Source organism: Tinamus guttatus, unplaced genomic scaffold (assembly GCF_059628265.1).
Source record: "Tinamus guttatus ecotype Peru unplaced genomic scaffold, ASM5962826v1 Tinamus_guttatus_pri_ptg000744l, whole genome shotgun sequence".
Classification (NCBI taxonomy): domain Eukaryota; kingdom Metazoa; phylum Chordata; class Aves; order Tinamiformes; family Tinamidae; genus Tinamus; species Tinamus guttatus.
The window spans coordinates 432,173-459,071 of record NW_028289278.1 but is presented as its reverse complement, the minus strand read 5'-3'; the positions used below and the strand labels follow the sequence as shown (position 1 = coordinate 459,071).

Genomic DNA, 26,899 nt, shown 5'->3' with positions numbered 1-26,899 from the left:
TTATTATTAATAATATTTAGTTTAAGGGCTTTAATACAATAACAATTTTAAGTGTTAATTTGGGGGGAGGGGGGGTGTTACGGTCCTCGGTGCCGGGGCTAAGTGGCCGCGTCCCTCTGGTGTGACCTGACCATCTGGAAGATGTTCTGCAAGAGAAGAAACGGGACGTTAACGGGGGCCGCCGGGAAGGCACCGGGAATTCCGCGAGCCGGAGGAGCCCGGGATTTCCGCAGCACAAGCGGGAGGCAGGAGCAAAGCGGCCAGGCTCAGCCCCAGCCCCCCCTCATCCCTAAAAATCCCAAAATAAGGTCGGAAGCTCCAAACAAGCCCAATGAGCGCGGCCGGATCCCCTGCGTCTTCCCGCTCTTCCCGAGCCGCTGCCGGAGCGAGGGACGGTCAGCGCTTGGCCGAGCACTAAATACATCGGAAAAGGAGCTGCCAAGGTCCATCCATCTTTTTATTTTACACCAGGGAGAGAAAAATTGCTAAAGTGACGGGTCTGAATGGCTCCCGATTTGGAATCGCCCTTCCCTGCCCGCTGCTCCTCCGGGACGGGGCAGCCGAGGGCTGCGGAGCCGCCGGAGCCACCGGAGCCAAAGCGAGGCCTCCCCGAGCCCGAAGCCACACAGAGCTCCACAAACCACGCGGGGACAAAAAGCCATATTCCTGACAGGGAAGTAATGGGATGGTTAGCACAGCGGAAGAAGCAGCTTAAGGAGGAAGGAAAAGCAAGTTCCCTGCCTTCCATTCACTGATCCGTTAGGGAAAGGCCCCGGGAAGAGGCACCAGGGCCCCACAGGGCTGGGCAAGAGGCCACAGAGTGGACGGAGCCCTTTGGGGACAGGCGACGTCCTGCACCGGCCCCTGCGGCTTCCAGACCAGGCAAAAAAGGGGTTTTGACCCCATTTGATGCCCGGCGTTTTGGGGATGACACCGTGAGCAGCAGCTCGCAGCCCGGGAAGCTCCTTTGTGCCTCGCTAAACGCTCCGACCGCGGCTGGGGCCAAGGCCGGAGCAAAGGAGCGGAATTCCGGAACCGCAGCCCCGTAGGGATGGGCAGGCGACATTCCCTGTTGGACCTGGCGCATCCTGAAGCCGCTTGAGACTGTTGGCTTGGAAAGCTGGGCAGTTAATGCGGAATGGATGGACGGAGCAGCGTGAGGGACGCGTTGATGCCGCGCGGTGACGCAGGGGGTTTTGCTCCCCTCTATTACAGCAGCACTGAGAAGGGTTGTCACCCCAAAGGGTCTTTGCTCCATCCCTAGGGAACACCCGGCCGAAGCGCACAGCCGGCTGCAGCTTCCAGGATCGAGTCCTCATCCCTAGAGGAAGCGCGGGGCCGGAGCGCTCGTCCCTTTTGCCATCAAAACATTGTCCTCATGCCATGGAAAGCAGCAGCAGGGAATTGGATCTTGCCGTTCCCTCCGAGAAGGAGAAGCCACTAGGGAAAAGAGGCTGTTCTACACTAAGAGGGTCGGGAACGCCGAGGCCGGAGCCGCTCCGCGCGGCGGCCGGGCTGGCTCGGAGCGCACGGACGCTGGTCTCGGCCCCGTTACCTTGCTGCACATATTGTCTTTACTGCAGTTCTTGTTATCCTTGTCTGCTGCTTCCTCCTCCACCTTTATAAGGGAAAAAAAAAAAGGAGATAAATAAAAAGCAGAGGCCACGGCGGGATCCCCTGCGCTGGCTCCAGGGCCGGAGCAGCTCACGGAGAGCCGGGAGGCAACGGTGTCCGGAGCCGATTCCTGCCCGTCCTTCCAGCAACGCCGCTGGGGATCCAGGGAGCTCCGTTCTGGAGAATTAACCGGAGCAGCTTCTGCTTCACAGTCCGGAATGAGCCTCAGGGAAGGGGCTGCCTTGGGCGTATTCCCTGCATCCCAGCACGGTGCCAAACCAGATCCCGGCCGGGTGGGACAGGAGCGTCCCTGTCCCAGGCCAAGGCACAGCAGAGAGGAAGCCTTTGGGAAAGGAAAAGGGAAAAGGGGCATCGTTTCTTCGTAGGTGCCTCCAAGATGAGGCAGCTCCATGGTCCTGGTTTCAGACTTGCTGCCTTTAGGCTCTGCTGTAGGTACCAACAGCAGGCAAAAACCACGGCAAAAACCACGTCAGCAGCAGGAGGCCTGATGGCAACAGCACTGACCACGGCGAGGACAACAGGAGAGGATCCAACCTCCAGCAGCTGCTTCTCTGCCATCCCTCAAGGGACGGCAACGTCTTGGGACGGCAGAGAGGGGACAAGATGTTCCTGATGGAGCACTGCGATTTCACAGCCGAAAAAGGGGGCTATCACCAAGCCAGAGCACCCTGGGGCTGGCTGAGCTAGCCCTGATGCTGCTTTTCCAACACTTTCCTACCTTTTCCATACAAGCTAAGCAGAGGGGAGCAATCCCTTGGGATGACAGATGTGGGGCAAGGCAATGGGGCAACACAGAGGCTGGCGGATGAAGACGAGCTGAGGAAATGGCTCCCCGATGGAAGGGAGGACCAGACGGAGCAGAGCACACGGAGTCACCGGCTTCCTTTCCTGCCCCTATCCAGGGCAGGAGTCCAGCATTCCCAGTGGGAGCCGGGTCTCAGGAGGGCAGCACGGCCCTCCAGAGCGGAGCACTGGGATCAGGGAACAACCGAAACCCGCCCCGCTCTTCCCAGGAGCTTCCTGCTGGAGGCTCTCGCAGCCGGTTCCGAACAATTCGGCAACCTGCACAACCCCCTCCGCCAGCCGCAGGTTTTGCCGGCTGCTTTCAACAGAGGACACCAGGGAGCCCGAGCCCAGGAGCTCCTTGCTCCGACCGCAGCGGGAAACTCTCTTCCCGGAGAGCCTGGAGCCCCAACAGTCGGCAGGGAGACCCGGGATCGCTGCTCCGCGGCTCTGGCCGTGCTCCCTGCGCCGGTTTTTCCCGCTCAGGCTAAGCGGGAAGCGGCTGGAAGAAGCCTGGTGGAAACGGCGGAGCGGTTCCCTGCGGCGCTGGGTTCTTACCTCCTTCCTCCACTTGAGCTCGCAGAAGACCCGCTCGAAGCACTCGTGCATGTAGTTGAACTGCAAAGAGAGAGCGGCCGCCTCAGAGCGCCATCCCGGGCCACCGGCTCCGCTTCCAGCTGCAGGGAAAGCCGCTGCCTGCCAGAGCCGGGCCAGCTTCCCGCTCCGCTGGCTCCTCCTGGCGGCCACGTCCTCCCCGGCTCGGAACGGGAGCACTGGACACTCGCTCCCAGGTTTTCCAAGGAAAATCAGCAGGTCAGGGCCTCTAGTTAGCGAGGACGCAGACAAGGGGGGCACTTACATACGGGGTGAAGATTTTAACCCATCGGGGTTTCTTCTCTCCTCGCGCGTACTCGAAGCAGAAGGCCATCCCCTCCTCGTCCGTGTCCCACCGCTGCATCTCGTCCCATTCGAACGCTATGACCTGGTTCTGCAGCAGGAGCAAAGCCCGGATCAGGGCCCGGGGCGGCCGCAGCCTCCGCGAGAGGCCGCGCTCGGGCCGCGGTCCCCGGCGTGGGGACGTCCCCGCGCCGCGTCCCTCACCTCCAGCTGGCCCTCCTCGGTGCACGCGTGGAGCTTAAAGTGCTTGATGCTGATGGCGGTGACGACGTGGCCCTTCCGCCGCGAGTCGCACGAGCAGTGCGGGAAGGTGATCTCGTTGTAGCCCTCGCACGTCCGCAGCATGTTCAGGTACTGCCAGGAGAGCCCGCGACACCGTTGGGGCCGCAGGGAAGGACCCCCGCGCCCGCCTGTTGCAACACCCGCACGCTCCGAACCCCCTCACTGCACCCAGGTTCAGGAAGGCCGGATCCCCTTCAGCGAGTCTGGTTTATTTACCGATTTATTTATTTTTTGAGCTGGCCCCAGGGTCTCTCGAGGGTGCCTGCGGCCAGGTAGAGCTTTTAGGAGCCCCCAGGTAGCCTGAGCATTCCCAAGGGTAGCATTCCCAAGGGTCGGGAGCAATCCCGAGCAGCATCCAGGGCCCTGGGGCCTCGGTGGGGAGAGGAAACTGGTCACAGGGTGGAATAAGGACAGGGCCAGCCTGGGCAGCTCGGAACCTTCTGCCGTCACTAGTTGAAAATTAGATTTAAAAAAAGGGGAAAAAAAAGGGTGCTGTGGAATCAGGCTTTCTCACAGCCCTGGGATGCCAACGCTCTATCCAGCAGAAAGGTTTAGGAAGTACATGGACTATTTCTTGCTTTTAAAACACAAGGGAAAAGGCTCCCGAGCAGCGCCGGGAGCCGGAGCGGACAGCGCGGCACAACCGGCTCCGGCCTTCGGAGCTCCCGGCGCTCCGGGGGCTGCCGGCGCCTCCGGCAGCTCCGCTCCGCCCCGGCCGGCCTCCACGTTTGCCCAAAAGGAGCTGATTTGACACCATTTCCACAGCCCTGAGATGCTGCTGGGCTGCAGGGAGGTGCTGCCAAGGCCTTCCCGGTGACTCAAACCCTCCTGCTCATCCAGCTCGGAACCGCAGGGTCACAGGTTATCCGTAGGAGGAAGGCTCTATTTACTCATCCCCGCCATCAGTTAATTATTAAGGGTTTATTAGAGCCCAGCTTCTCGGCTCAGCAGTTCGGGTGGCCCCGCTGGGTGCACCCCGGGGCGCAGAGGGGGTCGCGAGCCCCGTCCTTGGGGAAGGGGCGGCCGGTCCCGCGGGGACGGGCAGGGTCCCCTCCACGTCGCTGCTGCGGCAGCCCCTGCCCCGCGTCCGGCCCAGGGTCAACCCGAATCCCCAGGATGGGCAACGCGGGAAGAGGATCCCCGGAGCAGACTGGAGCCCAGGGCTCCTGCAGAACTTCCAATTTGGAAAGATTTCTGCTGGACAGACAAGGAACTAAGGCACTGAGAGGGGATCCGCTGGATTTATGGCCAGAGCTGATCCCAGCCCTTCCCTCAGCTTGTACAGCACTATCCGAGGGACAACCTGAGGCACAGGGAGACTTTTGCCTCTCAAATCCTGGAAAGAAAGCCTCCCTGTCCCCAAAGGGCAGCAGGGGAAGGATTGCTCCATCCCATTTCCAGCACCTCACCTTTCCACGCTGGCAAGAGCGCACAGATTTTAATCACCGCCTTGTCTGGAGCCAAGTCAAGGTGGGATCTTGCCAAGGAAATGCCCCCATCTCCCCCTGCACAGACTCGCTGGGGGCAAGGAGGCTTTTTGGGGCACCCGTGGCAGAGCCTTGGGCACAGCTTCCCGCCGTGCCCGGCATTCCTGGTGGCTGCACAGCCGCCAATCCCGCCCACGCTAAGCCCACACCCCCCAGCTCTCCGGCTTTCCAAGGAAAGCCGTGTTTGCCGGAGTGGCATGCACTGAATTTCCAGGCACGGCGCTGGAATCTGCCTGCCCGAGGAAGCAAACGGCACAGGGAAGATGAACTCACCATGACCATCTTCCTCTGCTCACACAGCTTCTGTAGCTGGTAGGACTTCTCCTCGGCTTTGATGTAGCCCTTCTTGACGTCATCAACAGCCTAAATAGGGGAAAAAATGGAAATGTGATGATGTGAGGACAACGGGACCTCTTCACCGTGTCATAACAGCCCTCCTTGGCCTTTGGGGTGGGCCTGGGAGCCCAGCGCTTGGCTCAGCTCCAGCAAAGCTTCGGAGCTGCGGAGCATCCCAACACGCACCTGGTGGAAGAAGTAGGCGACCGCCAGGTCGTTGTCGTTGAGGAGAACTTCTTCCTCCGTCGTGAAGAGCCACTTGCGGATGGTGAGGCAGGTCCCCGGCACGGCCGACGTGTAGTTCTGCACGTAGAGCTTGTGGGGGAACTCGTTGGGCGCCAGCTTGCGCACTGCAAGGAGCGCAGGGCACGGTGAGCGCGCCGGGAGCGGCCGAGCCGGCCCACGGAGCGTCGCCCCGTTCTCCAGCCGGGATCATGGAATCACAGAATGCTCAAGGTTGGAAGGGACCTCTAGGGATCATCCAGTGCAGCCCCCTGCACACGCAGGGTCACCTAGAGCACGTGGCACAGGGCTGCGGCCAAGCGGGTTTGAAGATCTCCAGAGAAGGAGACTCCACAACCTCTCTGGGCAGCCTGTTCCAGGGCTCTGGCACCCTCACTGGGAAGGGATTTTTCCTGAAGTTCCTATGGAACTTTTGAAACTTTTGGGGATGAAGACCCCAACTCTGCCTCTGAGGCTCCTCCCTCCCCATCCCTGATCAAATCCCACCGTTTTCTCAGTATCTGCTTCCGCAGCCTGGGATGCTGGCCCCTTGCAACCACCTCCCGCGTAATTGCCGGCAGGAATTCCCTGTGGATGCAGCTGCTCTAGGCAGGGAGCAGCCAAGGGACGAGCCAGGGACACCCTGCTCAGCAGCAAGTCTTCTGTATCGGGTGGAATACGGGCCCTGTCTTCCTGCAGATGGAGCTTACAGTTTCCAGGGGAATTAAACGGAATGTATCCAGATAGGAATAAGTGATTGTTCAGAGCGAGTGTCAGGAAAGTGCAAGCCTGGGCTTTTGGGTAAGCTTGAAGGGTACAGGGAAGACTGAATAGAAATAAAGGAGCTGACTAGTTATGCGAAAGAACTTGGCTCACAGGCCAGCACAGGGGAAAAAGAAATAAAAAAAGAGAGTCCTGCCCACGTTTTGTGGCACGACCGCCCGGTTTCGGGCCCTCTGCAGCTGGGGCAAACAGACACGGAGCTCCCAGCGCCAGCCACAAGTGCCAGGAGAAACCCTCGAAATGCCCCAGTGCAGCCTCGGCTACGTGGGGATGCAGAGAACACGGCAAAACCAGCTGCACTTCCCAACACGCATCCCTTAGGAAAAGGGGACTTGCCTCCGGCCATCACTCCGCGCTCCCCGCCGGAGCGCGGACTGGAGCGCGCCTCAATCCGGCCCCTTCGGCACAAGGACACGGCCGGCCCTGCCCTCCCCGCAGGGAGCTGCGTTTCAGCGATCCCGGCTGCTTTTCCAAACCCTTTGGTCCTTCCGAACGGAAAACCCGGGGGCTCCTCGTTGCTAGACCCCCCTGTGCCCGAGGCTCATTCCGAGACACAGGCGGGAGCCCCCGCGCGCGGCGCCGGCCTCGGTGGTTTCTCAGCACCGCGGGGATTAATTAACAGACTCACCAAAGGAGTGATTGATCACCTCGAACAAGGCGAAGTAGTTTGCGGTAATACTGTCCATTCCGACCTTCGCAGCCACAGCCTGAAGAGCAAAACACAATCGGGAAAACGGAGTCAGCAAAACAGGAGCCAAATTCCAGCAGCCCTTCCGCGAGGCAAAGGCCGACTTCATGCAGGTTTCTCGCAAGCTTCCACTAGCCCCAGGTATTAGTCACCGAGGAAATGCTGAATATGCTTCTAGCAGAATAAAATAAAACAAAATCAGGGTTTTTTCCTTTAGCAAGGCTCAGAATCTCCCACTTTTGCCTTCCTGTGAGCCACTCTTGATGAAGTGCCACCACTACTGACAACGAGGTCCCCTTTGCTCCCTTCCATCCCATTCCCCCCATCCGTGGAGAGCTTTTCCTTCAGTGCTGGCTGGAGTCAGTTGTTCTCAATTTTCCACTTAAAGTGCCGGGCTGGGTGCCCCTAGGAAACCAGCAACCTGCTCCTGCTGTCCCCAAACGCTCGACTTGTCCTGTCATGGAGCCCCGATGACACTTGGGCAACGGATGCAGCCCTAACACACAACCGAGGTGCTTAGAACCACCCGCCAGCTCTGAGATATTATCAGGGAAAAATTAACTCGGAGATGACTCCGTATCCGCAGCCAGGCCAAAGGAAAGGCTGCTCCAGCGAGGCCGGACGCGTCCGGCACGCCAGCACCCACCGGAGCCGCGTGGAAACTCGGGATACCCCGCTCACCTGGTACACCTGGTCTGTGGTGCTGTTCTTTTTGACCCTGACCGTCACCGTCGTTATGTCCGGCAACGCTACTCGGAGCTCCACGTCCGAGACGCCGTTGTAGTTCTAGAGGAGGGAAGGAAAATAAGGCAGGAATCCCCTTCAGATCGGCTCGCCGGCGCTTGGAGTCACCCCCCAGCCCTGGGGACTCCAGCACAGCTGCTTATGGAAACTGGGCATCATTTAGGCCACAGATCCAGCAGACTCAGCACATCCAAGGCAGCTGCTTGGATTTGCTCACGCGCCCTGAGCTGTATGGACTTGCACGAGGCCCTTGGATTGGCTAATTAAAAGGGCCACTTATGCATGGTCACTTCTAATAACAAGAAAAAGCCCAGCTGCTCTGTCAGCCTCGGAAACCTGATTCCAACACCAGAGAAATGCTTAAAAACACATATAGTTGGCAGGGAGCGTCCTTGCCACCTGCTATGGCCTTCCCGAGCGTCTGTGGCCTCCGTCTGCAAGGGAGGAGGCCGAGTTTGGGTGCCCCCCGCTGCACCCACCTCGTCCGACTCCGAGAGGAATTCCTGCATGATGTCGCTCTCCCCGATGACTCGTATGGAACACACTGCGGGACAGAGAGCAGGCGTCAGCGGGACGTGCGGGACGCTCCGAGAGGGGACAAGGAATCCTAAATAGCACTTCTGCCTCCAGGAAGTTCTTCCAGAGGGACTGGAAGTATTCACAAGTCCAGGCCAAGTTCAGTTGGGTCTTAGACCCAAACTGTATCGTGTTGCCTCTAAAACTCAACCACTCTCCCCCATCCTACCTATAAATGAAGATTAAGACCAGGGAGCTGGAAAAGACAGGGCTGAGATACCAGGTGGGAGCCACCATTTATTGCAGAAAGAGGGATTTTAATTTCAGGTGCTGGCTGAGAACAGAGCCTGGTACCAGGCTGAAGAGCCCCCATGAAAGAGGTCTCAAATGCAGCCTTCTCCCCCTCTAAAGCTGCCCTCCTCTTCCTCAGTCTCAGATTGCTGGCAAGAAGCACGACATGATAAATAAAAGCTCACCTTTATTATTACAGGATGCTTCACTCATTAAGAACTAATTAAACGTTCTGCTGCTTTCAGTGCCCTGGCAGCCAGCAGGCCCGCGCCGCTGAGCTCCCTCCACAGCTTTTCAGCACTAAAACCCAACCTGGCTACAAAAAAAACCCTCCTTTCCTCCCTGGATAAGCAAATGTCAGGAAAGTTCAAGCTTTAGGATCACCCCAGCTGGATGTACCCTGGGGAATTGCTTCCCACCGGCGAGGAGGGCGGCACAGCAGCCTCAGCGCCGCCCTTCCCCGAGGATTCCTCACCTTTTTTCCAAGGATTCCTCACCTTTCTCCAAGTATTCCTCGAGGCCTCGCCGCCGGGCGTCCAGCTGCTGCTCCGACAGCGAGAACGGCCACTTCCCGGGCAGCCGCGGGAAGGTGAAGTTGGCGAATTCCCGCTTCAGGTTCTGGTGCAGGATGGCGAACTCGCGGTAGCGCTTGGAGCAGAGCTGCCGGCCGGCCATGTACACGTTGTAGACCTGCGGGGAGCAGAGCGGAGCGTCGGCGGCGTTCGAGCCCGCCCGGAGCCGCTCCGGATCCCCGCGCACGCGGGAGATCCTGGACGGAGCGGGACGCCCGGGGTTGGACCTGGACACGGCCCTTGGCAGCCGCCTCCTGCACGCGGGATCCCACGGGAAGGCGATCACGTAGAAACACCCCACGGAGTCACGCAGATTCCCTGAGGTCGGGAGGGAGCTCTAGGGATCATCCAGGCCAATCCCGGCTCCAGCTGGGACACCCAGAGCACGGGGCACCTGATTGCAACCAGGTGGGTTTGAGGATCTCCAGACAAGGAGCATCCACAGCCTCTCCGGGCAGCCTGTTCCAGGGCCCTGTCACCCTCACAGCAAGGTTGTTCTTCCTCACACAGAGGTGGAACTGCCTGTGTTTCAACTCACACCCGTCCCCCCTCACTCACCAGCATCCCTGCTATCCGCACGCTCTCCCAGCTTTCCTGGGACACCCTTAGGGAATTAGGGCTTGGGCCCAGACGAGCAGCCCGGAGCGGCGCTACGGCTGCAGCACATTCCGCGGCGTTTCAATGCTCTCCAGGGAATTCCCTTCCCATTTGTTAAGCAGCCGCCTCCATTTTTAAAGCCGATCTGCTCTATCCCGCGAGTTAAGCGGGATTTTATCCAGGGACATTAATAGGGCCTCGGAGATGAGGAAAACCCCAGGAGCAGCAGGTTCCCTCCGCGAGCAGCTCCGCGCTTTTCCGGATGCTGCACAGGGAAGCGCTGGCAGCCGCAGCCCTTCCTCCGCCGCGGAGCATCCCGGAGCCGGGAGCTCCCGCCGCCACCCCGAGGGCTCCACGGCTCCCAGGAAGAGCGGAGCCAAAACGCTCCCCAACTCCTGCATCACTTCACGTTTGCGCTCCAAATACCTGAGCAGACACCTCCAGAAGGGACCATTTTCCAATAAAACCTTTGATTTCCTCTTTTTTTTTTTAAAGCGTTGCGCCCTCTTGGGACTCCATGGGGGGCTGATGCCGGGAAGGCCCCCACGCTCCTGCCACTCGGCTTCTTCCAAAGCCCCTTTTGCTCCTGGCCCTTCCAGCCACCCAAGCGGGCAGCATCCCGCCTGGAAGCGCGGCGGCTCCCAGGAGAGCTCCCGGCTCCCCGGCCGTCCCGCATGGAGACAGGGGAGCTCCGGGGCCGCCGCCGCACGGCTTCCCGGGAGAGCGCTTCCAGCGGCAGCTCGGAGCGGGAAAAGCGATGAGCCGGGAGCCGCTCCGTCCCCCGCGGGTGTCCGGGTGGAGCGTGATGGAAACCTCCGGCACGAGGCGGAGCGGGTCGGAGCCGCGGCGCCCCACGCTCGGCATCGCGCTCCGAGTCCCTCGGCTTCGGCGCCCAGAACACACCTTAGCTCCGGCAAAGCGGAGGCAGCGCAGAAAGAGTGGAAAAGGACGATGGGGATGCGGAGCTGGAGCCTTCCCGCGTCTGGATGTGGAAAGTGGCCCCCGCTCAGCCCCTTCCTTAGCCCAAGGTGGAGAAGGACCCCGGCCCCGCGGCTGCTCAGGGCCCTGTCCCTCTGCTCAGCCCTGCTGAGGCCACATCTGCAGGACTGTGTCCAGTTCTGGGCTCCACAGGACAAGAGGGATGTGGAGCTGCTGGAGAGAGGCCAGCGCAGGGCTCCGAGGATGAGGAGGGGCCTGGAACATCTGCCCTGTGAGGAGAGGCTGAGGGAGCTGGGCCTGTTCAGCTGGAGAAGAGAAGGCTGAGAGGGACCTGAGCAGTGTCTAGAAGTACCTCAAGGGAGGCCGTGAGGAGGATGGGGCGGCCTCTTTGCACTGGTGGCCACCGACACAACTAGAGGAAACGGCCCCAAACGGAAGCACCAAAAGTTCCACAGGAACTTCAGGAAAAATCCCTTCCCAGTGAAGGTGCCAGAGCCCTGGAACAGGCTGCCCAGAGAGGTTGTGGAGTCTCCTTCTCTGGAGATCTTCAAACCCGCTTGGCCGCAGCCCTGTGCCACGTGCTCTAGGTGACCCTGCGTGTGCAGGGGGCTGCACTGGATGATCCCTAGAGCTCCCTTCCAACCTTGAGTATTCCATGATCCTATGATTCATTCATGATTGGCAGCCAGCCGCAGCCTCAGGGCCCCGAGTGCTCTGCGGCGCAGGCCACAGCGCAGGTCCCGGAACACGACGGCTGCTCCGGTCAGACACCCGTTCCGGGCTGGATTCCTCTCCTGTCCCACTCGCTGCCACCCAGCAGGGAGGAGGAGGAGGAGGAGGGGAAGGAGGAGGTTGGCCTCAGCGCATCCCAAACAAGCAGCAAACGCGTTGCAGCAGGAAAGGGAGAGCCGAAGCTCTTCCCGCGGCGCCTCCGGAGCGGGAGCTGGGCATTGAGCTGCCCCCGCGCTGCAGCGATCCACCGGGATGGGGCCGTTCCCTACGGCTGCTTTTTCAACAGCCGGGACGCCCCGAGGCCGAGCGCAGGGCCCGGCACCAGCGTCTCCCTCTGGAGCAGATATTGTGCTCCAAGCACCAGCACCACCAAGAAAACTGGATTCCAGCGTTAAACCTCGTCCGATAACGGCAGCGGAGAGGCCGAGCCCTCACGGTAATATCTGATTCGGCAGTTAATATAATCCATAATTAGCTCAAACTTCACCTACCTAAGAGGAAAAACAAAATGAAGCGGTTCTCTGCAATACGAAGTGATGAGATTCCTCGGAGATCACAGGAGCGCAACGAGAATTCCCGCACGGAGCACGGCCGGGTCTCCCCAGCCTGACATAACCCTCCGGGAAGGGAAATGCTGGGAATGCGGCAAAAAAAACTCCCTTCCCACAGGCGGCCTTCCCTAACAAGCCAGAATCAACCTCCTACCGCGTCCGTTGCGGGCGCTCTCCCGCGGCGCCGGCGTCGCGCCGATACTAACCACGAACTTCTCGCCGTTCTGCTCCACGTGCTTGTACGTGGGGATGGAGATGGGCACGGCCTGTTTTTCCGTGTAGTCGTAGAACGACTGCCCCAAAGAGTCATCGCTCGGGTCGAGGTTGTCGGCCTCGTGGGGCGGCACCGACAGCACGGTGAGGATCAGCTCCTTCTCTCCCGCGCGGATCAGGTCCACCACTTGCTTGTGGGTCGCCCCTTCCACGTTCACCCCGTTCCTGTAAAAGGGGAAGCGGAGAATCCGTGAGCGGGACTGCAAAGCGAAGCCGGGCGCCGCGCGGAGAGGCCCCGCACGGGCTCTCCTGCGGGATTGCACAAGCCGAGGAGGAATAAAAAACACCCCGGAAAAGCAGCACCCCGGCCAACCCCCCGCTCGCTTCCCACGCTAACGTCCTGCAAGTTCTGCTTTGGCAGGAGCGCGTTTTGCAACTCGGTTCCGCGCGGGAAGCGGCGGCGGCCGCAGCCCTGTGCCCCGCGCTTCCTTCCCAGCTCCGTTCACCCCTTGTCCCAGCAGGGATTTCTCGGATTATTAGTTATCAAGTTACGTTGAATGACTTCGGGCGCAGCTCCAATTTCTTCACAAGAAAAACCCTTTGGGTGTTTTAACCCAATTTGGCAGGTTTTGGCGTTTATTCACCCCCCGAACGCTGCGTGACCTCCTGCACGTCCCCGAGAGAGCCGGATTCCCTGGAGCAGCCGAAGCTCCCGGGCGAGCAGGGAACACGGGGCAGGGGGACGCGAGGACACCCGACCGGCACACGGAGCTTCCCAGCCCGGACAGGGCCCGATAAGAGCCCAAAAAGGGGTGACAGGCCCCTTGGCCCCCAAAACCAAGCCTGGAACAAACCTGGAGCCTCGTGGTGCTGCCACCCAGCCTCAGCCCTGGGGTGTTTTCCTTCACAGCCAGGAATTTCTCTGCCCTAAAGCTCCGCACGAGCAAACAGAGGGAGCGAATTCCCTCTGCTGTTCCGGGCTGGCCTGGAATCGAGCGCCCGGGTTGCTCTGCAAGCCCCGGCGCTCAAATGAAAAAGCTCTTATCAATTTGCATCGACCGCCTTTGCTCGAGCCGGCTCCTTTGAGGAATCATCCTGGAAAGCCACGATCTCAGCTTACAAACCTGGGTGACGCGGCCCGGGCTCTGAACCAAGTTCAGAAAAGCAAAGGGGGGAAAAATGGCAAAAAACAGCAAAATAGAAGCAAATCCAGTGCTTGTGCTCTGTGCAAAGGGCCAGGCTTCCTCGCGGCTCCGCGGGGCTCCGAGGGCAGCGGAGCCGATTCCGGAGGCCAAACGTCGGCCTCGGTGCCGGGTCCTCGACTGCGCGAGGCCGCACGGGCCCTGCTTCCCGAGCTCCGGCCCCGCTTCCCGAGGATGCTCCTCACGCCTCCGGTGGCACCTTCTCCCCCAAGGGAGGCGCCGGAGCCGGGAATGCCGGGAATCGCGGGACCAGCAGCACCCCGGAGCCGGGAATGCCGGGAATCGCGGGACCAGCAGCACCCCGGAGCCGGGAATGCCGGGAATCGCGGGACCAGCAGCGCCCCGGAGCCGGGAATGCCGGGAATCGCGGGACCAGCAGCGCCCACCCGCGAGCGAAACCCTTCCCGGTCCCAGCCGGGGAGGCAGCTCCGCGGAGCCGGCGCGCTTCCATGTCCCCCCGCCGGCACCCGGAATGACTCACCCGCCGGGAACACGGCTCCTAACCCCCAACTCCCTGCCTGTCCAGGGATGACGAGGAAATTCAGAGGAGGAAAACCAGCACGAAGCTCCCGAGATGGAGGCCCGGCTCTGCCTCGGCACTTCGCTCCGCCGGAAAGCGGCAGCCCAAGGAAGAAGCCGCTCAGGAAGCGGCTTTTAAGTTATAGTTAAGGGCCCGCCTGCACCCGCCCGGCTCCTGCAGCCCATGGGGACTCCTGGAAGTCTCCGCTCCTTGGGACGCCTCCCGGGAGAGGCTCTGGAAACGCAGACGGAGCTAATGAGCTTAGCGGGCACCCCCCATGGCGGATCCAACGCCTCCCTGCTCCGACCTGGCCAAGCGGCTAATCCCAAACCCCAGAATAGCTCCGCACGGAAACACCTCCCGCGGCGCCTACGGATTCAGCCCGACAGCCCCCAGGCCGCTCCGGAGCTGGAGGCCGCGCAGCAGCTGCTGGGAGCAACTTTTAATTGAATTTGGATATTACTGCAAAGCGAGCAAATATTCCCTCGGCAGGTAGGAAGCCGTTTGCCGAGAAGAGGGAAAACGTTTTGGATGCTCGGGCAGGCAAACTTCCAGCGGCCGCCCGCGCCGGCGGCTTTGGTTTTCCAGCTGCAGAGCAATATGCAAAGGCGGGAGGTCCCCGAGGAGCCGAGAGGTCCCCGAGGAGCCGCGACCGCAAACCGCGAGACGCCTCCGCGGAGCCGACGGCTCCGGCGCTCCGCGGCGCGAACAGCTCCGAGAAACGGGATCGCGCGGGGGCCCGGAGGAGCCGAGCGGAGCGACGGCGCGAATGGGAGCGAGCGGCCGGCTTTGGCATTGCCATTCCCGGGAATGAGGAGAGCGGCTCCGGCGCTGCCGCCTCTCCCGCTGGGCTCCTCGTCCGGACGCTCCCCGGCACGAGGGGAGGCCACGCGGCTGCTCCTGCTCCTCCTCGGGAGCCGTCCCGGCGCACGGAAAGGGAAGGAGGGAGGGAAGCGGTTCGCATCCCTCTTCTCGGAAGGGTTGGGGAGCACCCGGCGCATCCCTGGGGCTGCGACTCCTCCGGAGCAGCAGGTGCCCATTTCCCAGGAATCGTCTCCTCCGGAATCACGGCTCGAGCCGGGCAGGTTTCCGCTGCAGGTCAGCGGCATCGAAGGCCGAATCCCTCCTCCATCCGCTCCGTTACTCCGGGCGAACGTCCCTGCAAACGAGCCGGGCGCCGGCGAGCGGCTCCTCCCCGCGCCTGCGACGCTCGGGAACCAAATCCGCGTTCGCCGCCTGTTCCCGGCACCTGCAGCCCCCACAAACACCCGGGGAGCCACTGAGAGCCAAAGGAGGTAGAAAAGGAGCCTCCGAAGCTCGGACGGCAACGCGGGAGTTTCCTTTTTAAAGCCAAGCACAAGGATCCCAAGGAACCTCCGAGCGCCGCTGGAAACAGCCCGAGCAGCGGGTTGGGCTTCGTGGTGCTGCCGGTGCCACTGAGAGCCTGGGATCCGGCTCCGAGTGCGGGAGAAGAGCCGGGAGCGACGGATCCCGCGGACGGCTTCCCGCACGGGAAATATCCCGTTACTCGCGGCCGCTCCACATGGGAGAGCGGGCGAGAGCTGAGGAAACTCCATCGCGGAGCAAGAGTCGCCTCTCCCGGGCTCCGGCGAAAAAGCCGGAGCCGGCGGCTCCGGGAGCCTCAAAAGCGGCGGCTGGGCCGGCTCCCGGGAACGCCGCCCCCGCCATTGTGCGCAGGGTGCTGGAAAGGAAGGGAAGCGGGAGCTATTTTTGGAGGCGGTTTTATTGTTCGCCGCTCCGTCCCGCGCCGGGCAGGAGGAGGCTCGGAGCGAGCCGGGCACACGCGGCCAGTTTGGGGCCACGCGGCTCATTCCGGCGGCCGGGTTGGCACAAGCCACGGGGAGAAACGCGGGCGCCTGCAAAAGCACCTTCTCCCTCGGCATCGCGCCGGGCGGAAGCGACGGAAAGGGGAAGATCCCTGCTCTTTCGCTCCGCACTCGCTCCCTGCTCAAGCCAGGAAGCAACCCCGGCTCCGGCCCTAGCTTCAACACACCTGTGATTTCCAATGCACCGTTTTAAACGTCCCACAGCGACGCGAGGGGGAACGTCATCCCCTCGCTCCATAGACGCTGCTCTCGTGCAGATCCCGACGCTCCAGGCGCGGGATTCTCCCGCCTCTCCCGGCCCCGAGCGCTTTTCCGGCGCAGGAAAGCAGGGCACGGAGGATTTGGGTCACGGAGGAGCGAGGCAAACGGGAACACGGCGCATCCCGCGGCCGAGCTCCCCGGCGCGGGGCTGCTCCGACGCGCTCCCGCTGCCGGACGCCGCCGTCCTCCGCGCCCGGCACGCGCCGGCGGCAGAGGATTCCCGCTGCTCCCCGTTCCCTGTAATTAAGGAGTGATTGAACTTCACCCGCTCGGCGCGGGCTGCAAATACACCCAGACCAGCGGGTACCGCGCGGCTTGGCGCGGACACGGCCCATGAGGCACAAACCGAAGGGGAGCGCTGGAAAAACAGCCCGGGAGGGCTGCGAGGAGCCGCTCCGGGCGTTTAATTAACGCCAGGCAACGAGCAGGGGCTCCAGGGCCGGGATGGGGAAGCAGCGGATCGTCCCCGCGCAGAGCCCGGCCGAGGGGGGCGCCGGCTCCGCAGCCCCGGGGGTGACGGCTGCGCTGGACCCCCCCACGGCGCCCGGAGGCCCCGCTGAGGGCCGCGGCGGGCTCCGCTCGGCGGGGGGCGGCCCCGCGGTCCCCCCCCCCCGGCCCCGTTCCCCGCGGGGCGGCCCCGCCGTACTCACACCTCCAGGATGCGGTCGCCCTTGCGCACGCCGGCGCGGTCGGCGGCGCCGCCGCCCAGCACGGCGCTCACGTGCTGCAGCGGCGCGTACAGCTCGCCGTTGATGCTCCGCAGCTGGCCGCCCTCGCTCACTTGCCCGCGCACGTTGAAGCCGTAGCCGGACTCCGACTTGACGATGCGCACGACGCGGGGGCCGCCCGGGCCCGGCGAGGCGCCGCCGCCGCCGCCCCCGTTGCGCTGCGGAGGCGCCGCCGAGCGCGGCGGCCCCTCGCCCTCCTCGTCCGCCATCTTGGCGAGCAGCGCCCCGCCGGCCCGTCACGCGACCGCCGCGCCGCGCCGGCCACCGTAGGGCACCGGCTCCCCGCCGGGGCCCATGGGAGATGTAGGCCAGCGGCACGACCGGAAGCGTAGGGCGGGCGGCGCGGGGGCTGCTGGGAGTTGTAGTCCCGGCCCGCGCTGTCTCCATGGCGACCGGAGGCGGCGGCCCGCGGCCTACTCCGAGCGGGGCCCGGCGGGCGCGGGGGAGGCCAGGGCGGCCCCGGGACTCCTGGGGAGGGAACCAGGCCTCGTCCCTGCCCAGGCAGCACGTCCAGCCTCCCCCTGGGGGGTTCCCCATGAACCCAGGCAGCACCGTGAAGGCCCCATGGCCACCACCCATCCCAGGGCCTGTTTCACCTCAAGGCCCAAGCAGGGAGCACGGCACCGCTTGGCCAAGGCTTCCCCAAACTCCGGCTCCAGCTGCGAGGACATGGGGAGCCACAGGGTGAGGAGGAAGCAGGGCCAAGGTCACCACAGCAGCACCCTGTCCCCTTGGGAAACAGCCAGGATGGCAGCTCAGGCCGACACAAACAAATCCACAGCACACCCCAGCACGTGGGCATCGATAACACCGTGTATTCACTTGGTACAGGCTGACAGGTTAAGGGAGTGGGGGACTTATATACAGGCTTTGGTATTAAGAGGTGCGAGGTATATCCATTTACAACACGCTGCCTCCGCGGTAGCTACAACACCAACAACATTCCTGGGAGCGCGGGGAAAGCTGGTTGGTATTTTCCAGTTCAAACATGGGACAGGCAGTCCTTAAACGTGCTCCCGTGGAGTTGGACAGCAGCAATCATGCCTGTCACCACATCATTGGAAGACACCAATAATTTATTGAAATAAATACAGGTACAAACTAAACAGCCTCTGGGTTTGAACGCTAAACACGTACCCTGGGCACAATTTCTCTACCCTCAGGAGAAAGGGGCTGGGAAAAGCATGTTGAGACACCGAGTTGGGTGTTTGAGCCTTTGCCAAGGCCGGAGCAGCCAGATACGTGCTGGAGACCAGAGGTGGAAGCTCCCAAGTTGTCACACATCGAGCTTGTTGCAGGAAGGAGTCCGGGTTCAGGAGGATTTCTTTATAAACGTGATTTAAAAAAAAAAGCCAAACCCCAAGTCCACGCGGGCAAGCTGAAACCTGAAGGAGGCCCCGCGGGGACGAGGCCCCGCAGCAGCCGAGGCTGCTCCCGGAGTGGCGCGAGCGAAGGCGGCGCCGGCCGGGCCCGCAGCTCCGCCGCGCTCACCGGGCCCGGCCTCCCGCGCCGCCGACGCGGCCTCCGCGGGACGGCAGCGGCGGGGGAGCCTTCGTCAGCCTCCTTCCTCCGCCGGGACCTCCCCGGCGCCGCGTGTCCTCGCGTGCCACCTGCAGGGGCACTGCCCTCCGCCGACGGGTCCCGGGGACACCGTGAGCGCAGGGGCCAGCGAACGGCAGCCAAGCAGAGAAGTCCAGTCGGTGATAACAAGGGAAGAGTCTTCAGCTCGGACCGGCCCTCGAAACTCATGTTTCCACCACTCGAATGAGAGGCAGCGGCTTCGGGCCCGCCACCCTTTTGCTGCAAGAGAGAAAATACATTTATTTATTAAAAATAAATAAATAAAGGAAAAACGTATTAGCAGCAAGGGTGCCAGAGCCCTGGAACAGGCTGCCCAGAGAGGTTGTGGAGTCTCCTTCTCTGGAGATCTTCAAACCCGCTTGGCCGCAGCCCTGTGCCACGTGCTCTAGGTGACCCTGCGTGTGCAGGGGGCTGCACTGGATGATCCCTAGAGCTCCCTTCCAACCTTCAGCATTCTATGAAATACAAATCTGCCAGCCCTAATGGAAACCCTGCAGGACACGTCCTGCCCCAGCCTCCGTAGGTGACTTTCCCCCTTCACCTACCCCCAAGAAGGAGCTTTGCTCCCCGAAGGAGGATTATGGAAGGGAAACCCCTCTGGGAAGGGGTGACTGGAGTAGCTCCAGCAGGGCCAAAGCAGCAGCCCTGAACCCAGCCCCACGGCCAAGCCGGCAGCCCCAGGGGACACGTGCCGGCCACGTTACCTGCTCACGTGCTCCGACTTGGAGCGCGCCCGGGAGCTGTGGCCGCCCCGGCTGACCTGCTGCTCGATGAGGTGCTCTATGCGATCGTGCATCTCCAGGTTCTGCAAGGAGACGGCGGCCGCGGTGAGCCGGGGCTGGAGGGATTCCCCGGGATAACCTCCGGCAACGGGACAGCTCGTCTGGGAAGGGGGGAGGAAGGCGGCGCTCCAGAGGGAGCGCGCACGGACACGACAGCCGGGGAAGATCTAACTGGCAGCCAAACTGAACACACGGGGATCCAGGGGGAATCCGGTGCGTTCCAGGAGCCCGTTCTGCTCCCTGCCTGGCTCCACGGAGCGCTCCGGGCACCGTCCCCTGCAGCCACCAGCAAAGGAGGTCGCCAAGGAGAGATGAAAGGGCCAGAGCCACCAGTACAGGCTCTGATTTTATCCAAAAAAAGGAGTTTGACATGTATCACAACCCTCGGGGCTGGAAGGCAGCTTGGATTTCTGGCACGCATGCGGCCAACTCCAGCTTTGTAAGCGAGGGGGTTTTGCTGCCAGGGAAGCTGCTTGACGAGATTATTTTGATCTCAGCTCGAGTTTGCAGCTGCTCCAGCAACCCCGGCCCTGTTAGCAACCACCGCAGCCCTCGGGGCCGCCGAGGGCCCGTTCCCCGGCTCCAAACGGCATCGCTGCAGGGAAGCAGCTTCCCTGCTGGCCGTTCTGCCCAGAACCAGGCAGATTTCCAGTGCTGAAGCCGTTTGCAGCAGGGAATTTCAACAAGAGGCTCTGAGCTTCGAGCAGCCTCCCCGCCCAGGGACGCACCTCAGCCTCCAAGTATGACACCCTCTCCTTGAGCTCCTGGATCTCGGCGTCTTTGGCCTGAATCACCGTTTTGGAGTTCTGCAGCTGCAAGAGGAAGGTCACGGCCGCTGCAAACCCTCTGGTTAACGCTCGGGCCGGAGGGCAGCGCAGGCCGCCGTCCGCGACACCGGCCGCACGCGCCGCGTAAAATCCAGCCCCAAAGCCCCAGGTGACACCAAGGATGAAGCCACGGGGGAAGTGGCCTCCATTCAACTCTTCCAGGGGGCCAAATGGGCGCACGGTGGCCCGTCCCTCGCCCGCGGCGGCCGCGCTCACCTGCTCGATCATCTGGCGCACTTTGCGCTGCTGGCTCTTCAACATGTCGTCCAGGTGGTGGATCTTCTCCCGCAGCGTGGCCACCTCCTTCTCCAGCTTGGCCGACCTAGGGAAGAGCAGCGGGAGGCTCCGGGAGCTGCCGGCCGGCTTCCCGGAGCGGGGAGAAGCTCCCGCAGCCGCTCCGAGCGGCTTCCATCCCAAATCCCTGCGGCCCTCGAAGTGCCTCGACTAGACCGGGCAAGGAGCGGCACAAAAACCCTTATTCCAACAGGAGCCCCGGGGACACAGCGCCAGACTGCAGGGACGCAGGAAGATCAGGAAGAGCGAGGCCACAAAACGAGGCCTTCCAGAAACAAACCGGAGCCCCTGGAGCGCAGGGATGCGGTCTCCGCAGCCGCTAGAGGTCTCCGAGGCGGCCGGCTCCGAAGGCTTTCCCGAGCGGAGCGAAGCCGCGGGAGGTATGCGGGGATGAGTCAGCTCGGCGGCGCAGGGCGCTGTTTTGCAGCGCAGGGCGCGCGCGCACGCCCTTCGCGGGAATGTGCGGCCCTGCCCCGGCGCGCTGCCGCCCCGACCCGGCGGCGTGGGCCGGCTCCCGCCGCGGCAGCCTCGCCGGAGGCCGGGCCTCACCGGTCTTGTTCGGCGAGCTTGTCGCCCTCCGCGCCGCGCAGCCGCGCCAGCTCCGCTTCGCCTTCTTTCATCTTGAGCAGCAGGCCCCGGTGCTCCTGCGCGAGGGCGGGAGGCCGCGTTAACGCACGAGCGGAGGGGGGTCCCCCATTCCCACCGGGATTTAGGGGTTTAACATTATTATGGGGAGCCCCTGGCTGAAGGAAAACCAGGAGGGAAGGGGTCAGTGCTCCCGAGGGAGACGCCGGGTGCTCCCGGGATGCCCGCAGGGGGTTTGGCGCGAGCGGCCGGAGCTCGGGCACGCGGCGCGCCGGGCCGGCCCCGCGGGTCCCTACCTTCTCCATCCCCGCCAGCAGCCTCTGGAGCTCGTCCACCTGCACCTCCTTCTCCGCCGCGCGCTGCTCGGCGCGCCGCAGGGCCGAGCTCGCCTGCTGCACCTCCTCCCGGTACTGCGACACCGTGCGCTGCCGACGGAGGGGAGAGCCGGTCAGCGGGAGCCGCCGGGAACCCCACGGCCAACAGCCCCGCGCGCCTGTGAGGAGGGTCCTCAAAGCGGCGAGTGCCCACAGGCCCCTTTGCCCACTGCTCAGGAGTGCGTGAGGAACGAGCACACGCATCCCATTGGAACCAGCGGGGCCACAAGGCAAACCAGGAATACCGGGATGCGGCTGCCCCCCGAGTGGGGATCTCCAGCGGTGCCGCCCGGGCTCCCGGTCCCCACGCGGCAGCGCACGGGTGCCCAGGGTGCACAAAGCTCCCCCCGTTGGTGGCCGCCACCGCCCCAGGCCCCGCGCGGCTGCGTCACCGCGGACGGACGTCACCGCGCGGGAGGAGGACGTTGTCACCCGACAGGCGAGAGGGCAGCGCCGGCCCCGGGGCGGCCCCGGGGCTGCCCGCGACCTGTTCGGGCTGTGGGACAGGGCGCGGGCCGGGACGTCACCTCTCCTGGCAGCCACTCGCAGCCGCGAGAGCGACACAGGAGGGACCAACAACCGCCCAGAGGGACCAACAACCGCCCAGAGGGACCAACAACCGCCCGTGCCGGGCAAGGGCAGCGCCCCGGCCGCATCCCACCGGATCCCCGCGGCCTTCCGGAGCGCTGGCACCTCGAAGGCGGCCTTCTCCCGCTGATGGCGGCTCTCGGCCTCCTGCAGCCTCGTGAACAGCCTCCGGGCCGTCTGCCGGATCTTCTCCGCGTCGTCGCCCAGATAATCGTCCTCCTGCGGAGAGGGCGCGAGCGGTGACGGTGGCCGAGGAGCCCGGCTGCCTTCCCGGGTGGAAACCCTGCGGCATCGGCTCCCCTCCCACACGCGGGCGGCAGCTCCCAGCCCTCCGGAGCGCGCAACATCCCGCGCTTCCTCCGTGCCCCTCCGAGCGATCGCGTTGGGAAACCCGAAACCCGGGATCAGGGCAACGCCTGAGCGCCAGGTCCCAAATCCCAGCCCTTGAGCCACTGCTGCTCGGAGACTGGCAGAAAAAGAAAAGAATTTAAGAAATATTTGGCAAAAGGAGACTTTTTGGAGCCCTCCTTCTTGAAGTTCTCATACTCAGAGATGTAAAAACCCATTCCTGGCATTTTTGCAAGAAAGCTGCCAACCTGATGCCACTAAAGGTCTAAAGCAACAGCTAGTTGTAACAGGCAAGGCCTGGCCACATGCTGAACACGCTCTCAGCTGCCTGCTGGGAGCAAGATCCCAAAAACAGGGAAAAAAACCCCACGTTACTGCTCATAACGCAGCAATGCCCTTTTGGCGACGTACCTGATCCTCCCAGGAATCCGCGCGCAGCCGCTCCGGGTGCAGCCAGCTCCCGTTGCGCTTCTCCAGCGCGACCTGCGCGAGGGAAGGTCACGCGGGCGCCGCGCCGGGAGGGACACGCGGCCCCACGGAGGGGACACGCGGCCCCCACGCGCTCCTGCGCCTTCCTCCTTCCACCTGCTGCTATTTGCCACCACCTCCATCTTTAAGGCACTTATTAATCACTCTCTGGACCCAGTGATGCTTCTGTTCTTAAAAATGAGATGTCGAACGTGGCGCTTGCAGCCCGAGCGATGCTCCCGTTACCTGTGCAGGCTCTTTATCTCCTTGTCTGCTCTCAAGTTTACTACTTAAGTCTTCCCGCAGCTTCTTCAAAGAGCTTCTCGCCTGGCAAAGGCAAGCGAGTTTAGCCCGTCTGCGCGGCCGAGCGGGCCCCGCGCTCCGGGCGCCCTTAGCGGGGCCGAAACCGGCATCCGGGGACGTTCCCGATGTTTCGGGATCCGTTTCTCCTTGGAGGAGCCATCGCAAAATAGAGCCTGAGTGCCGAAAAGCCCCTGGGGCTCCCTCTCTGCCACCCTGCGAGCAGCGGCTGCCTTGGAGCTGCCCGAATTATTGGGGAAAAAGGAGCTGGAGGAGCAAATCGCAGGCCCCATCCTCATTTTCCGTGAGGAACGCCGCGGGGCTGCAGCCGGCACGGGGATAGCAGCGGCTTGTCCTGCTTGGAGACATGTGGAGGGTTCTCCCATGGGCCCAGCACGGCGCCGGGCCGCACCGCGCGGAGGGACGAGGGCTCCGGCCCGCTCTGCTCCCACCAAGGAGCCTTTGGAAGCTCCCGTTTCCATCCCGGGTGCCAAAGGAAAGCGCCAGGGACGGCCGAAGGCGCCGCCGCCGCCGGAGGGAGGCTCCGCACGGAGCCGCGTCGCGGCCAGGAGGCCACAGGCCGCTGTCGACCTGGAGCTTCCGCTGCTCCCCGTGCGGGAATGAGCCCCGCGTTCCAGGCCGGGAATGAGCCCCGCGTTCCAGGCCGGGACGGGGCTCGTTGCTCTCCCCCCGCGGCCAGGCCGCCCCGCGCATCCTCCTCGCTCCCTCGGGAGCGTCCCAGCGGGAGCACGGGAAGGGTTAACCCTCCCGGCAGCCGCAGCGCCCGGTTTTTGCTGGGAGATGAGACATTCCAGAGGAACTGCCTTTTAACAAGAGGCTCCAAGCGGCTGCGCCGCGCCCAGGCGCGCGGGGGACAGCCTTGGGGAAAGGCAGCGCGCAATTCCCTTCAAATTCAGTCCATATAGCAGAGCAATTAGTCAGGCCGAATTAATTTACGGCGCTCGATTAGACGCGGGCCCTGTACGGGCAAGTCGACAGGCTGCGGCGTTTGGCTCCGCCGCCGGCTTTACGGAGGCTCCGGGCGCGCGGCCGGAGCCCGCGGAGGCGGGAACGCCGCGGGAGAGCGGAGCGCGGCTGCCTACCTCCTGGATGTAGCGCACCTCGCTCTTGAGCTGCCTCACGGGCTCGTCGGGGCTCGCGCCGCCCTCGGCCCGCGCCTTGAGGTAAACCTGGGCCGGGGACGCCCGTGAGCGGCGCCGGCCGCGGCCCCCGCGCGCCGGCCCGGCCCGACGCCCCCCGCCGGCCCTACCTTGATGATCTCCTCGTCGCCGTCGTTGGATTTGATGCGCTCCGAGGCCAGCGAGTGCCCGTTGCTCGACCTGTTGGCCACCATGGCGAAGGCCTTTCCTACCGGCTGTGGGACACGAGCACGAGGCGGGTTGGAGACGCGGAGCGCGCGGCGCCGGAGGAACCGGAGCAGCCGGTGCTCCCTCCGAACGGCTTCCCCTTCTCCAGAGTCACCCCCTGAACTTGCATTTCCCGCTCCAGCTTCGCGCGCAAGCAGGGAAACCCCCCAGCTCCCGAGGTCACCCCGGCACGGCGGCCCCGCGGGAAGCGGACGCACCTTCTGCTTGCCCTGCTCCCGCCTGTCGCCCGGGAGGTCATTCGGCAGCGTCAACCTCAGCACCTTCAGGCTGTCCTGAAACGGGAGGCCGGGCTCAGGCTGCAGCGCAGGAGCCGCATCCCCCGCGCGCCGCTTCCCAAAGCTCCAGCGGGATCGCGCAGCCGACGCGGCTCCCGGCGGGGCAGGGAGGCTGCCCCACAAAGAGGCTTCTCCGGTGCAGACCGGGAGTTTGACACCGGGAAACAGCCCGCAGGGCCGGATGCCGCCGCTTGTTGCGCAGCCCGAAGCGCGCGGGATGCGGGTCAGGGCAACAGGAAAACACCCGCGCGCAGACGGCACCGGGGCCGCGCGGCCGCCCGGCTCTTCACGACTCGGCCCCCGGGGCTGCGTCGGGAGGCGCCGGCTCCGCGCGGCCCTGCCGGGACACCGGGCTCCGCGCCGCTTCCGAGGCCGAGAGCGGCGGCGCGAGCGGAGCGCCCGGCGCCGGGAAAGCTTCTCCCGCCGGGATCCGCCCGGCGCGTCCCTGCCGGCTCCTCCCCGCGCGTCCGGGACGGAGCCAGCGCTCCCCGACACGGCTCTGCAGCTGGAGCGGAGCCACGGCGGCCGCAGGGGGAGAAAACCAGCTTTTTCGGGGCTTTGAAGGCAGGTGCAAATCCAGTCAGGTCGACTGTAAATCCCTCCCCGCGCGGAGCTTGTTTTTCCTACAGTCACCTTCACCGCGGGGAGCTGCGTCCGCTCCGGCTGGAGGAGACAAAGAGGAGCCTCCTCCTTCCCAAGGGAAACACCGGCGGGATCGCAAGGGGTGAATCCCCCCGCGAGGGGAAAACACGGCCCGAAAGCCCCATGAGCTGCACCGGCAGCTCCGCAGCTCCTCGCCGGCCGACCAGGCGGTTTTGGGGAGGATTCGCCCTTCCGCCGCGCGGCAGGAACTCCAGCACACCCCGCGCCGCCTGTTTACAGCTTTTCCTACAGGCCTCGGGAATTAACCGCCAGCCGGGTGGTTTGGCAAGGGGTGTTTTCTCGCTACAGCGAAAAGAAACAACAGTCGGAGGGGTTTGGGCACAGCGGTTACGCTCCCACCCGGAACGCGTAGCCAGGAGCCGCCTTCAGTCTCGATCATCCCAAAAGAGCCAGTTCCCTTGAAATGTAAGTTAGGACAGACAGAAGGACGAGGCCCAGCGGACAGGACAGACTTCCAGGCACACCAGAGCCAGTTTTAAGTCACAAAACACCACTCAGGAAACGAAAAACTTTGGAAATCTTTGGAAAAAACTCTAGGCACGAGGTTGGTGGAGGAAGGGATCCCAGTTCTGCTCCATGGAAACCCCGGGCGACGGCGCGAGCCGGGGGGACGATGCCGGCCCCGGGTTTCGCGAGGGCGGCCGAGGCTGCGCCCGGCGCGGGCGTTAGACCAGAACAGGCCTGACCTGCCCCGGAGGGGCTCGGCCGGGTTATTAGCAAATCGCCCCGGTGCTGCGAGAGCCCTGGCGCTGCAGAGACACTTATCGCCCTAATAAGCTCCCCAGCGACGCCTCCTTATAAGGCCCGAGATTCGGGGAGCCCGGGCCCCGCCGCGGGATGAGTCACCCCGGCGGCGCTCGGGGCCCGCGGCCGGCGCGGGGACGCGGAGGGGACGCGGAGGGACGGGGATCCCGCCGGGACGGGGAAGGGCAGCGCGGCGGGACCGCGGCCGCCAGCGAGGAGGGCGGAAGGAGCCCGCAGCCCCCGGGGAGCGGCCACGTGCGGGCGGCTCCCGCGGACCGCGCCGCGACCGGGCGGCAGCGGGAGAAGCCGCCGCCGCCGCCGCCGCCGCGAGCCCGGGGCCCCCCGCCCCGCTCCCGGTTCCGGACCGGTCCCGCTGCGCTCACCGGGCTCTCGCCGTGCGGCCGCACGTCCAGCACCGCGCACCAGCCCTGCAGCCCGTTCATGGCGCCGCCGCCCCCGCCGCCCCGCGCGCGCGCCCTTATGCGCGGCCCCGCCCTCCCTGGCCACGCCCCCTCCGCCACGCCCTGCCACGCCTCCCCGCCCGGCCACGCCCCTCCCCGCCCGGCCACGCCCCCTCCTTTAGCCACGCCCCCAGGGCGCTGCGCTCATGCGATGAGCTCGCCCGGCCTCAGCGGAGCCGCCGCTCTGTCCCCGGCCCCAGCGCCCTCCCCGGTCACCCAGGGCCATCCCGGCCCCCGCGGAGGCCACACGGGGAAAATCCTCCCCGTGCAGCAGGAACCGGTTGCCAATCAAGGCACGGAGCTAATTAGCATTTGGCACCACGCCCATCCTCATTAATTAGCGATAACAAGGATGCATCTCTGGGCCAGATCCAGCAGGGCGGGAGGGAGCTGGG

General features: G+C 64.0%; 2 protein-coding genes across 3 annotated transcripts; both read right to left on the bottom strand.

Annotated features, from left to right (window-relative positions):
* On the bottom strand, positions 1 to 17,053 carry SNX27 (sorting nexin 27). 2 transcript variants are annotated; one of them, XM_088537306.1, is made up of 13 exons: positions 16,749 to 17,053; positions 12,262 to 12,493; positions 9,162 to 9,354; positions 8,337 to 8,401; positions 7,795 to 7,899; positions 7,054 to 7,132; positions 5,607 to 5,770; positions 5,358 to 5,447; positions 3,520 to 3,669; positions 3,278 to 3,406; positions 2,977 to 3,036; positions 1,556 to 1,618; positions 1 to 146 (listed from the first exon to the last, which is right to left on the bottom strand). In XM_088537306.1, the coding sequence occupies exons 1-13, from the start codon at positions 17,033 to 17,035 to the stop codon at positions 99 to 101; spliced, it is 1,665 nt and encodes a 554-aa protein (XP_088393432.1). In that variant the 5' UTR covers positions 17,036 to 17,053; the 3' UTR covers positions 1 to 98. The 2 variants fall into 2 exon arrangements, with proteins under 2 accessions (XP_088393432.1, XP_088393433.1); XM_088537307.1 differs by lacking the exon at positions 1,556 to 1,618.
* Positions 17,054 to 18,484: 1,431 nt separating this feature from the next.
* TUFT1 (tuftelin 1) lies at positions 18,485 to 26,527 on the bottom strand. The gene is made up of 13 exons (XM_088537354.1): positions 26,427 to 26,527; positions 24,559 to 24,633; positions 24,244 to 24,348; positions 24,077 to 24,163; positions 22,920 to 23,000; positions 22,617 to 22,688; positions 21,963 to 22,076; positions 21,192 to 21,320; positions 20,860 to 20,954; positions 20,233 to 20,338; positions 19,918 to 20,001; positions 19,112 to 19,212; positions 18,485 to 18,626 (listed from the first exon to the last, which is right to left on the bottom strand). Exons 1-13 carry the CDS (start codon positions 26,484 to 26,486, stop codon positions 18,572 to 18,574), a joined length of 1,164 nt encoding a protein of 387 aa, XP_088393480.1. The 5' UTR covers positions 26,487 to 26,527; the 3' UTR covers positions 18,485 to 18,571.
* Between the last annotated feature and the right edge of the window lie 372 nt (positions 26,528 to 26,899).

Bases quoted from the DNA above. Each gene is read 5' to 3' on its own strand.
- SNX27 (XM_088537306.1), bottom strand. From the start codon at position 17,035: ATGGCGGACGAGGAGGGCGAGGGGCCGCCGCGCTCGGCGGCGCCTCCG. The intron at 5,448-5,606 runs GTGCGTGTTGGG...TCCCCTATTTAG, and splicing joins TCGCCTACTTCTTCCACCAG to GCTGTTGATGACGTCAAGAA. The intron at 3,037-3,277 runs GTAAGTGCCCCC...CTCTCTTTGCAG, and splicing joins TTAAAATCTTCACCCCGTAT to TTCAACTACATGCACGAGTG.
- TUFT1 (XM_088537354.1), bottom strand. From the start codon at position 26,486: ATGAACGGGCTGCAGGGCTGGTGCGCGGTGCTGGACGTGCGGCCGCAC. The intron at 24,349-24,558 runs GTGCGTCCGCTT...CGTGTCCCACAG, and splicing joins GGGAGCAGGGCAAGCAGAAG to CCGGTAGGAAAGGCCTTCGC. The intron at 20,002-20,232 runs GTGAGCGCGGCC...TTCCTCTTGCAG, and splicing joins TGCGCCAGATGATCGAGCAG to CTGCAGAACTCCAAAACGGT.